Below are 13196 nucleotides of genomic sequence, written 5' to 3'. Positions count from 1 at the left end.
TATTCAATTCATGGTCATATGATCCTCCATGTGTTAAATTATTCAATGGGAAATCAAGCTTTCTGCATATTAGTCCTCAATTCCCAATATATGCACCTTTCATGCAAGGCTTGAGCTGAGATCATTTCCATTTAAAATTTTCATCTAGACATTTTAGATAATGGGGTTAATAAATGGAAGATATAATTCAAAGTAAATTGATGGAAAGTAATTTGTATAAGTGTAAGATTCCAACAGTGGGAGTTTGTTAATTGTAACAGTGATGCAGTTAGCTGATGAGAAGAGAGTTTTAGGACTTAAATGGATAAATTAATGAAACTATCATGCCAGTGCATATCTACAGTTGAAAGAAAGTAGATAAATTTAAGCTGAGACCTGGACACGCACCAACTGTTGCAGTTTACATTAGTCAGACCCTGTTCAAAGTAACAGCAAAGTAATGTGCTTCTTCATAACCTGAGGTAACTGAATTGAAGCCTTCAAGATGATTGATAAGTTATGATTTGTTTTGGATCCAAATATCCAAATGGAGCTAAAAAGAATATATTAGGATTTAAAATCTGACCAGAACCCTTTCCTTCCTTCTCCCCTAGTTTACATGACTTAGCCATTTTAAATCTCTTTTTATTCATTTTGATCGTATTGGTGATGTTGATGGTAACCGATTTTAATGACTAGTTTGAATGTAAAGCACAAAACTTACCATAGTGCAATTTTACTATGAAAGGATGATTGACTTCAGCCAAAATGTCACGTTCCATTTTTGACCTGACTCGATCACGTACTGAGGAGACAATGAAGAACCGAATTAACACACAGGTATCAATTTGAACTTTGTAATCTGTGTTGTACATTACAATTAATTCTGGTTGAACTCATCAAATGTCTTATAAGCAAAACCAATAAAATAAAAATTGGGTCTTATTTCCCAGGAAGGTGACACAGTAATGTTTCAGGCAGGAGAAGATCATAAGGGGATGGTGGCAGGGTGTTAAATCTACACAACACACAAACTATGAGTGAAACTGTGTTCAGGCCAATAGTTTGTCAGTATTTGACAAAATTGTGGTTTTTTACATACCATAGCAATTTGGGACAATGAACTTTGTTAATGCATTCAGTCGCATTCACAAATGTGATATTGGACTTCCTTCAATAATTTCAGTGAAAGGTGCTGCCAGGGGACTGCCAGGAGGGCAGCTTTCGGTCTGATTGTATGGTTATTCTTGAGAGAGAGCTGTGGAAGGTCAGAGGTCAAGTTTTTCACTTCCTGTCGAGATGAAAAAAGGCGGGGCAGAATTTTAGGGCCCCGTTTCAGTGGGGATGGGGCCGTAAAATGCGGCGAGCCATTATAATCTCCATTGACTTCAGCGGGAACGTAAAATCCCACTGCCATAAAATTCTGCCCACGGTTTTCATAAATTCGGACTGAAAACAGTCATGGAGGGAAATATCCCTTCTTGTAGGGTTAGAACCAGTCAATTCAGTGAATTTAGACTTGTAAAATTGAAGCTTAGCATGTAGCAGTGGCTTAGTTTGCATAATAGGATTAAACTTTACAGAACATTGTACTATCTTCTTTCATATCATATGAATACAATAAACCAGCTTATTGGTTTACAATTGGTTGTATCGCATTACAATATTTATCAGTCTGTCTTCTGGAAGAGATGGGAACAAGTGCAATGTTACAATATTATGTACACACAACAAAGGACAACAATGTTAGAACCTGTGACACACTATAATTTAACAATAAAGGGCAGTAAAGGTAGAAATCTAATCAGGAGCGGAGGAAGATAGAGATCTGCTAATGGGAAAGGCTGCATATAAAGGAACTCAAATACCTAGTACTCACGCCAAATTTATAACTCTGACAGCCTACAAAAGTGCTGACAGCTCAAAAATAGCTCTGAGCATAAATCTAAAACACAGGAAGGCAAAGAGTTAGAGAGAAAGTGCATTATGACACAACCATAGCATAACCTAAAGCGAAGTTATGTTCAATACTCAATCAATTTTATTGTAGTACAGAACAGCATAACTAGTAGTAGGGAAATAAAAGCATGGGATTTATTTTCTGTAGGATATGCTGTCTCACTCTCCAAACTATGACCAGTCACACAGGTACGATTACATGAATTATTAGATGAAGCCAGTTAATGAATTCATACCACAGAACATTCACCTTATCTCTTATGCAACTAATATGGAAGAAAATATGGCCCAGAAATTCAATGATGCTGTGCCCATTTTACAACTGCAAAATGAACCCAAAAGCACCCAATATCTACAGGTGCATTCTGATCCAGACAGCATCAACTACCATACTGATATCGGCATCAAAAGAGGAGTCCAGGATCCAATCCTGAAATAGATTTTAGGACCTTTTCTCATAAAAAGGGGCCTAATGCCTGTTTGAGGCCATTTTGTTAAAGTGGGTTGGGCTGAATGCAGCTAGTCCTGGATTGACTAGCAGGTCAGGTCTACATGCAGCTTAACCAGCAGTCCTTAAAGGGATTTCTGCAGATTGCCACCAACAAGTTAAGTGTTTAAAAAAGACTTACCTGAGTATGGAGGCAAGTAGTGCAGGAGTGCTCGTCGTGGTTCAACATTAAAACCACAGGCCACTGCAAACCACCACTTACTGCTCTTCCTCCACAAACCCCTATGTCCCCTAACTGCATGTTTGCTTCCTTCCTCCCTCACTCTGCCTGTCGCTACCTCCATCCCTCTTGTAATTACCCTCTAACTCCCAGTTACACAGTCTCCCCTGATTGCTTCCTTCACTCTAAAATCTGCTTGCAGAATGCAACTGGCAGTGCAACAGCCCAAAACTCAAGCTGGCTTTACCAGTGAGCTGCCTGGGGATGTTTAGCAGGTGTTTGAAGTTTGCTGACTTTAGGTGAACGAGGCCTATTAACATGGACCTGCACGTTCCAAGCTACTGATCTTTCTCTGTGCTCAGTTCTTTTTAGGCCTATACTTTCACATTAGAGAGTGCACAAGCAAGCCTCAGAAAGTTCCTTTTGAGGAAAATAAAACATTTTTAAAGGCTGCATTTTATCATAGTGTTTCTTTGGAAATAAACACTAAAAACAACACACCAATGATTGGGGCTCTTAGAGCAGCTGATCTGAAATGTTTTTGTCAACTTTGTGCACGACATATTAATGGCAGGAAGGAACATGTTTGATCCTGTGGTAATCTGAGGCGCAATACACCTTTAAGAGAATGTGACCAGATTGAACATGTGACTGTTTTACCCAATGGCTGTGTAGCACAGGCTACAGGGGCGGTGTGGTGTAGTGGTACTGTCGCTGGGCTAGTAAACCACAAACTCAGAGGAATGCTCTGGGGACCCAGATTCAAATCCTGCCCATGGCAGATGGTGGAATTTGAGTTCAATTAAAAATTTGGAATTAAAAGTCTAATGATGACCATGGAACAATTGTTGATTGTTGTAAAAACCCATCTGGTTCACTAATGTCCTTCCCTTTAGGGGAAGGTAATCTGCTGTCCTGACCTGGTCTGGCCTACATGTGATTCCAGACCCACAGAAATGTGGTTGGCTCTTAAATGGCCTAGCAAGCCACTTAATTGTATCAAAGCCTCAAAAAAGGAATGAAACCGGATGGATCACCCGGCATTGAAGTAGGCACCGGAAATGACAACCTATCGACCATGCAAAGTCTTCCTTACTAACATCTAGGGGTTAGTACCAAAAGTGGGAGAGCTGCCTCACAGACTAGTCAAGCAACAGCCTGACATAGTCATCCTCACGTAATCATATCTTACAGATAATGTCCCAGACACTATCCATCCCTGGGTATGTCCTGTCCCACTGACAGGACATACCCAGTAGAGGTGGTGGCACAGTGGTAAACAGTCAGGGGGGAGTTTCCCTGGGAGTCCTCAACATCAACTCTGGACCCATGAAGTCTCATGGCACCAGGTCAAACATGGACAAGGAGACCTCCTGCTGATTACCATGTACCACCCTCCCTCAGCTGATGAATCAGTGCTCCTCCATGTTGAACACCACTTGGAGGAAGCACTGAGGGTGGCAACGGCACAGAATGTACTCTGGGTGTCCATCACCAACAGTGGCTCGGTAGTACCACTACTGACGGAGCTGGCCAAGTCCTAAAGGACACAGCTGCTAGACTGGGTCTGTGGCAAACATACTCGACCTCATCCTCACCAACCTGGCTGCCACAGATGCATCTGTCCATGACAGTATCGGTAGGAATGGCAACCGCACAGTCTTTGTGGAGACGAAGTCCCGCCTTCATATACCCTCCATTGTGTTGTGTGGCACGACCACCGTGCTAAATGAGATAGATTTCGAACAGATTTAGCAACTCAAGGCTGGGCATCCATGAGGTGCTGTGGGCCATCAGCAGCAGCAGAATTGTACACGAGCACAATCTGTAACCTCATAGCCTGGCATAACCCCCACTCTACCATTACCATCAAGCCTGGTTCAATGAAGAGTACAGGAGGACATGCCAGTAGCAACAGGAGGCATACCTAAAAATGAGGTGTCAACCTGGTGAAGATATAACACTTGCATGCTAAGCAACTTAAGCAGCAAGTAATAGACAGAGCTGACCTGTCCCACAACCAACGGACCAGATCTAAGCTCTGCAGTCCTGCCACATCCAGTCATGAATGGTGGTGGACAATCAAACAACTCACTGGAGGAGGAGGCTCCACAAATATCCCCATTCTCAATGATGGGCGAGCCCAGCACATCTGTGCAAAAGATAAGGTTGAAGCATTTGCTACAATCTTCAGCCAGAAGTGCCGAGCAGATGATCCATTTCGGCCTCCTCTGGAGGTCCCCAGCATCACAGATGCCAGTCTTCAGCCAATTCAATTCATTCCACGTGATATCAAGAAATGGCTGAAGGCACTGGATAGTGCAAAGGCTATGAGGCCTGAAAATATTTCGGCAGTAGTACTTGTTCTTCAGAACTTGTCGCGCCCCTCATCAAGCTGTTCCAGTACAGCTACAACTCTCGCATCTATCCAGCAATGTGGAAAATTGACCTGTACACAAAAAGTAGGATAAATCTAACCCAGCTAATTACCACTCCATCAGTCTACTCTTGATCATCAATAAAGTAATGGAAGGGGTCATCAACAGTGCTATCAAGCAGCACTTGCTTAGCAATAACCTGCTCACTGACGCCCAGTTTGGATTCCGACAGGGCCACTCAGCTCCTGACTTCATTACAGCCTTGGTTCAAACATGGACAATACGGCTGAACTCCTGAGGTGAGGTGAGAGTGACTGCCCCTGACATCAAGACCACATTTGACTGAGTGTGGCATCAAGGAGCTCTGGCAAAACTGGAGTTAATGGGAATCAGGGGGAAAATTCTCCACTGGTTGGAGTCATACCTAGCACAAAAGAAGATGGTTGTGGTTGTTGGAGGTCAGTCATCTCAGCTCTGGAACATCACTACAGGAGTGCTTTAGGGTAGTATCCTCGGCCCAACCGTCTTCAGTTGCTTTATCAATGACCTTCCTTCCATCATAAGATCAGAAGTAGGGATGTTTGCTGATGATTGCACAATGTTCAGCATCATTTGCTACTCCTCAGATACTGAAGCAGTCCATGTCCAAATGCAGCAAGACCTAGACAATATCCAGGCTTGGGCTGACAAGTGGCAAGTAACATTCGTTGATGTTGACCATCTCCAACAAGAGAGAATCTAACCATCGACCCTTGACATTCAATGGCATTACCATCACTGAATCCCCCACTATCAACATCTGGGGGGGTTACCATTGACCAGAAACTGAACTGGACTAGCCAAATAAATACTGTGGCTACAAGTGCAGGTCAGAGGCTAGGAATCCTGCGATGAGTAACTCACCTCCTGACTCCCCAACGGCTGTTCATCATCTACAAGGCACAAGTCAGGAGTGTGATGGAATACTCCCCATCTGCCTGGATGAGTGCCGCTCCCACAATACTCAAGAAGCTTGACACCATCCAGGACGAAGCAGCCCACTTGATTGGCACCCCATCCACAAACATTCACTCCCTCCACCATTGACACACAGTAGCAGCAGTGTGTACCATCTACAAGATGCACTGCAAGGATTCATCAAGGTTCCTTAGACAACGCCTTCCAAACCCATGACCACTACCATCTAGAAGGACAAGGGCAGCAGATTAATGGGAACACCACCACCTGGAAGTTCCCCTCCCAGTCACTCACCATCCTGACTTGGAAACATATCACCATTCCTTCACTATCGCTGGGTCAAAATCCTGGAACTCCCTCCCTAATCACACTGTATATGTACCTACAGTGGTGTTCTGTGGTGAACTGCAGCGGTTCAAGAAGGCAGCTCACCACCACCTTCTCCAGGGTAACTAGGGATGGGCAATAAATGCTGGCCCAGCCAGCGAAGCCCACATCCCATGAATGAATAAAAAAACAGCTGTATTCCCCAATGGCTGTGTATCGCAGACTACAATCTTAATCAGTAGTTTAGAATAGGGTCTGGTTGGAGAAGCACATATTGTGTTAGTGCTCCATGACTTGTGTTAATAAACAGCATGTGCTTCATCTTGTATTGGTCTCTGCATCTGCAGTATATTGTTTGCCATCTCACCCACCAGTAGATAGGTGTGCAACCGTGTTCACAAGCAAAGCGACCCAACAGAAGGAACATAACAATTCCAGTCCCACTTTCTAACCAATCTGGTTCTGACAAGTTCTAATAACACCTTTCAGATTATCTGATTCATTGATGCTGGCAACCTCAATTGCAAGTGAAAAAGGCTGATTCTTCAAATAAAACTTTAACAAATTGACAAGAGTTGAAAAGTTGGCTGTCAGCTTAAAATCTTTGCCAGCCAGGAAGCATACTACTCACTCTCCTTATCTATTCTACCAGAAGCGCATTTAGTCTTGCGGATTTGTTCCTTATCCATTCTATTCTCTTTGGCTGGGTTTCAGTAGTTCCTGCAATACCTACTCACTCTCTCTCATCCATTGTTTTTCTTATGCTCCAAGCATTCATGGCTACCGGTCAGCCCTTGCCCCCCTTATAGTCATATGATTCCGTCCCAATAACTGATCCATAATGTTATTCATGCATTCCCTCCATTTCCCCAGCTCCAATCTTTTCCAATTGCTTTATTCATTCTATCAGCCAAGTTGAATTTGTCTCCAATTTAGTAAGGGCTGTTCTGATGGTACAGCTTTTGCTTCTCCCAATAGTGGTTAGAGTGAAGCAAGGCTTTGAGCTCCTCCCTCCTACACAATGTGCTGATTGAACTGCTTAATCAGATGCGTAAAGAAAAACTCAGAAACAACTGAGAGAAAGATCAGTTCGCTATGTTATGATCCCAGCTGATGTTATTACTGGACAGGTCTGGAACCTGGATTGATACACCATAATTTTAAAAAAAATTTAAAACCCGTGGAGGATACTTACTGAAACAGATTCACAGGTGTCTGTTGTTGACTTTTTAATGATAAGATAAAACATTTATTAATGAAGAAACATTAATATTAACACTAGACAACAAAAAGGTTGTAAAGATTTCCACGCAGACTGCAAGAAAAAAAATGGCATAATTTCCAGCCGGACAGAGTCTTAGGCTGGGATTTTCTGTGCCTGCTGGCGGCGTGAGTGGACAATATGGCGGGATCTGTTTCCTGACAACGTGAAACCAGTTCGTGATCGTCCACAAGGGCCGGGTTGCGTTCTCCACCATTGGACATTGGGAACCTCATTGGAATACATCAGCATATCATTATTAGGCCTCCCCACGGAATAATCCCCCTGCCCCTTGCTGGATCATCTGCCCACGTCAGCAGGAAAACACGCCGGTATAGAACACGTGTTGACAAGTGTGACATGCAGAAGTCAGGACTTACCACCAGGGCCTGCCTCACATCACAGGCATTCGAGGAGCAGATGCTGGAGCCCGACACCAATGGCCCACTGGAGGAACATCCATGCTGGGTAGATTCCCATGGACAAGGCTCTGCTGCGAAGCAGCTCACGGAAGCTGGATAGTCACCATTGATGCGAACAACAGATGATGGTTGAGAGGGTAGGAGAGGAAGGGCTAGGATCGGCTGCGAGAGGAGGACTTGTCGGGGAGGGGGCGGTGAGGTTGGGGGACGAATGAAGGTGTCGGGGGGGTGAGGTTGGGAGCAGGGAAATTAAGATGTTGAGGGGTTGAGGTTGGCAGGGAGGGAGAACAGGGGGGAGGGTGTAACAGGGGAGAAGATGGCAACTAGGGAGGTAGGTGTAAGGGGAGGCTGGATAGGTGTAAAGGAAGGAGGGCGGTGAGGGGAAGGAATGCAGAGAGAGGATGGTGTCTAGGGGGAGGAAGGAATGCGGACAGTGGAAGGTGTCCGGGGGAAAGAAGGATTGCGGAAAGGGGAGGGAGTAAGGCCAGAGGAAGAAGGAAGAGTGGAGGAAGGAGTCAGGAATGGGGTAGGAGTAAAGCCAAAGGAAGAAGTGAGGCTGGAGGGAGAGGTAAGGCTAGAGGAAGGAGTAAGGTGGGAGGAGGGACTAAGGGTGGCGGAAGAGGTAAGGGTGGAGGTAGGAGTCAGGAAGAGGGAAGGGCTAAGCTGGGGGGAGTCTGGGGATGGGGGGGACAGGAGGACGGGGCAGGGGAAAGGGTACCGGGGGGAGGGGGAAGGGGTGCCGCGGGGTAGGGATTCTTGGGGAGAAGGGCTTCCAGGGGGTAGGGGGTGCAAAGGGGAGAAGGGGTGCTGGTGTGAAGGAGGTAAGAAGTGCGGAGGGGGGAAGGGGTGCAGAGGGGTGAAAGGGTGCAGAGGGGGGAAGGGGTGCGGGAGGCGGATGTGCAGGTGAACGTTCACAGGAGGGGTCGGACAGGTCCATGTCTGTCTCCTGGGGAACGGATTGAGGGTGGGCATGATATGGAAGAAGGGTGGAAATGACCGAAGCAGAGTGAGGCGCTAGGGTGGGAGGGTGAGGGCTCAATGGTAGCGATGAAAGGGACGGCGAGGGTGGTTGGTGGGGACCTGGAGGCAGACACGGACCCTGGGGGTGGGAAGGAGGAAGTCAGGTAGGTGAATGTGGATGAAGGTGGGATTTTTGAGAAGGAAGGGAACATTCACGTTCACCTGGGCATCCCTGAAGGAAAAGTGTTGTGGCTGGTAGGTAACGGAGTGGGGTCAACTGTGATGGGGGAGAGGAAATGGGTGACTGGGGGAGGGGAAAAGATGGGTGAGTGCACAATGCAGTGAAACCAGGCCATTCTTGCTAAATCGAAAGTGAAATGAATGTCGTGTTGGGCGAGATAAGGTGCTGCATGGGAGTGTGATCAGTGGGTGGGCGGAGACGCAGGTCAGCTCAGATGGACAACTGAAAGCAAACCCCAGCAGGCAGCATTCAGAATGCTCAGGACAGTGAGGTGAGTGTGAAACGTGAAGGATCCACATGCATGGGAGAGTGCTTGCACGAGGCTCTGAAAGGCCTTGCCACACACACACTTTTCCCTCCAGAATCACTTGTGGACCGGCTGCTAGCTCTGCGGTGACAGAGGGTGAGGTTGAGGGGGTCACAGGCAAAGGGGACTCAGAGGGAGAGGACAGCCTCTGAGATTCCAGTTGCCGCTCCTCCTCCCTTCAGGTGCCCGAGGGCCCGGGCCTGACTCCTATAGTTGAAGGAGCACCTGGAAGGGTGTTGAGGTGCCCTGTTTCCCTCTCACGTTGCCACTGCAGGAACTCACCCATGACTATTATGATGGAGTGCAGGTCTACATGCACCTCTGCATTCTGCTGGACCAAGGTCTCCATGGCATTAGCCATCCACCACATGGAGACCTCCATACACGCACATGTGAGCACAACTTCATCTGAGAGCGGGCAGTCACACTCCTCTGACTTGCATGCCACTCTGTTGAGGGCTTCCAACAGCTCTGTGTGATGTTCCCACGCCTTCTGCTGACTCTCCAGGATGAGTTGGAAGGTCAAATCCAGAGGTTCGTCATCTCACTCGGGCCTCAGAGATGCCTCATCCCCAGCAGTCCTCCAAGTGCCGGGGAGCTCAGCTGAACCTGCCTCCTACTGCTGCAGACAAGTGTCCATTTGGTGGCCACCAGGTTGTGAACCCGAGCCTGCTCTAGATCTAGGTCCCACCAAGGTGTGTGTCTCTGCGCTGATAGAGGGTGTGGGTAAGCGCTGTGATGGATTTTCCAGGCTGTTCATTTCCAGCTCTTCAATGGAGAAGGAGGCGTCTTGGCTGCAGATGAGGACATGGATGGAGCTGAGGGACTGGCTGGCTAAGGGCGTCAGTCATTTGGCAGAGCTCCCTGTGAACCACAGTAGTGATAATTAGTGCATGATAGCAGAGTCAAAAGCAGGAGAATGAGCTTTTGAGAGAGGGATGATGTGGTGCAGGATCCTCACGTGGGTGTTCACTGCCGACCTCACCGTTGTTGTAGGCACGGTCCACGTCCTCAGCAGTCAACACAATGGCACGCTCCTCAAAGTGAGTAAGGGGCCTAATGGTCTGCGACCTCTCCCTGCTGCTGTGAGCTAGCTTTTCTTGCATGGGAACAGATGGAGAGAGTGTGAGCAGGACACATGGCACCGTGTGGGATGTTTGTGTGGTGAGTGGAGCCATGGACAGGATGAGGACTTGAGCTCCAGAGGATATGAGCCTAATGGAGATGTGAGGGTGTGTGTGAGAGTTAGTGGTGTTGTCCCTTGAGGTGTGAGATCCCTGTGGATGTGTGATGGGTTTGTGAGTGTGTGAGTTGAGAGTGGTGAGAAGAGTGAGTTGCCCTGGCAGAATGGATAAGACCATTCAGCCTGTAGCGGCATTGGGTGGCTTGTCCTCTTTTGCAGCGCTTGGCGCTGACCATTGCTGCCACCGCCTGCCATGCTGGGATGGTGATATAGCTGCCCCTCCTGTGGCCAGAGCGGGGTTAGAGGACATTACGGTGGGCCTCCATGGTGTCCAAGTGGCATTCCAGTGATACGTCACTAAACTTGGGGGCTGCAGTCTTTTTGCTTTTGTGGACATCTTCCCTACAGTAGTTGTGGGCTGGAAGCACTGAGATGTGTGTGCATGGCTGGACTTTAAATATGGCGCCCAGCGTGATGAAGCGGCGAGGTGATGGCATGGCGGGCGAATGAGACCCTGCCCACCATGAAAACAGCGTGTTTCCTGGGAATGCATAAGTAATACGGCAGGTTTGGGACGATACGGCATGAAAACCCGTCATCTTGGCCGGCATTTTACCCGCCTGTTACCGCACTTAGTGCAAATCTGGGACAATTCCACCCTTAGACCTTTTCTGTCTTCATTCTGTGGCATACATGTTCCCACTGCAACTAAAAACTGCTTTTCTTGTCTCTCCCGGTATCTCTGTGGGTCTCTCTCTGATTCCCTGTTGCTAGGCAACAGCACAGTTTTTTTCTGTTTTGTTGCTTTTTGTTTCAGCTTTCCTAAACTACTAACCCCTTGGTAATCCATCTCTTCAATTTAAGAACCATACAATCTCATTATAAATGCGTGTATACAAACGGCCCCCAGACTTGCCGGCTCCATCTCACAAAAACTCTAAACTGAAACCAAACCCAGGTTTCACCTTTTTTAACACACAAATAAAAACAAACATAAATTAAACTTAAAGCTACATCTTGTGCCTAACACCCAGAAATACAAATATAAGTTAATTAAAGCTATCTCTAGTTCCTAACACTTAATGTCTTAACTACCCATTGCACCACAAGACCTCTGCAATAACTATAGGGTGGTAAAATAGGTGACTTTAAATGACCCAAATATTGATTGGGGTGTTAGAGTAAAGGGTAAGGAGGGGAAGTCCATAACAAGAGTATTGCATCCAATTCTGTTCACCGCAATTTAGGAAGGATATGAGGGTCCTTGGGAGGGTGAGTGGAGATTTACAAGAATGGTTCCAGGAACGAGGGATCTTATCTGCAGGGTTAGGTTGGAGAAGCTGGGGTTATGATCTTGGAACAAAAGATTGAGGGGAGATTTGATGGAGGTATATATTGGCGGGATTTTCCGCACCTGCCCACCTCCGCGATCTTCCAATCCCGCCGCAAGTCAATGGACGTCTGGCTGGGGTGCTGCCTCGCCCGCAGCGGGTCCCACCCATAACGGGGCTGGAAAATCCCGGCCTATGAGTTTGACATGTTTAGATGAGGTAGCCAAAGAAATGCTGTTCCTATTACCTATTTAATTTCCTGTTTAATTACCCGTTCCTATTTACAGATTTAAAATTTTGGGCAGGAGATACAGGTATGTTGTGAGGAAGAACTTTTCATGCAGTGTACAGTAATCACTTGGAACTCACTGCCTACAAGGGCGGTGGAAGTGGAGACAATCAATGATTTCTAAAGGAAATTGGATGGGTGTTTGAAGGAAGTAAATTTGCAGAGTGGTGGGGACAGAGCCAGAGAATGGGACTGATTGAAATGCTCTACAGAGAGCCAACATGAACTTGATGGGCTGAATGGCCTTCTTCTGTGCTGTCATAGCTCTTATGTATGGAATATGAGTATGCATGATAAACATTGAAAGACATGTAAGATTGTGTGATGGCTTGGCATGGTGCTATAGTAAATGTTTGCAGGTTGACAAGCAACACTTGTGGTGGCAGGTATATTTGGGCCATCTACCTAACCCCAGCTGCCTCCCTTTGTAAGGTGTACTACACTATTGTCATCTGCGAAAAGTGCCCTGGTTCCCAGATAGAGTAGCTCTCCTTCCACTCGTCTCCTTGCATTAGCATTAGCACTTTCACTTAACCAGCCTTCAAAAAGGCATTTGGGTGCAGTGCCTCTTTATTTGTTTTTCTCACCTAGCGACTTCGGCTAGCTGCTTCTTTTGCCTCTTACAGTCTTTCAAAATGCTGAAAAGGAATTTATCCTTTCGTGTGGTCGCTTACATTTAAAATGACACATCCCTTTAATTATGTTGTGTAGCCCTTTAAGACCCGCTGAGTTGCACTGCTTCCTGCTCACGTCACCTCCACCTTTTACAAATCCTGACCAAAATGCTCACTCCAGATTGAGGGCCACCTCAATCTAGCATGTTTGCCCTTCAGCGATTCTGGTCGGTGACTCACAGCACAATGTTCCCACTTTTTCAGAACTGGGAGTGGAAAATATAGGGCCTAACCTGTTTCTCATCACCAGCCCAATCACC

The 13196-nt window shown here is 46.7% G+C and overlaps 1 protein-coding gene across 1 annotated transcript in view; it reads right to left on the bottom strand.

Moving 5' to 3' along the window:
* Nucleotides 1–13196, bottom strand: part of LOC144690122 (ribosomal protein S6 kinase alpha-2) — a 435548-nt gene that overhangs the window by 169385 nt on the left and 252967 nt on the right. Inside the window, exon 4 of the mRNA XM_078557599.1 lies at nt 704–784. Within this exon, the coding sequence (XP_078413725.1) occupies nt 704–784 (81 nt within the window). The remainder of the gene's footprint in view (nt 1–703; nt 785–13196) is intronic.

The sequence above is a fragment of the Cetorhinus maximus genome, chromosome 14, assembly GCF_964194155.1.
Source record: "Cetorhinus maximus chromosome 14, sCetMax3.hap1.1, whole genome shotgun sequence".
Taxonomy (NCBI): domain Eukaryota; kingdom Metazoa; phylum Chordata; class Chondrichthyes; order Lamniformes; family Cetorhinidae; genus Cetorhinus; species Cetorhinus maximus.
This window is presented reverse-complemented; position numbering and strand designations above follow the sequence as displayed.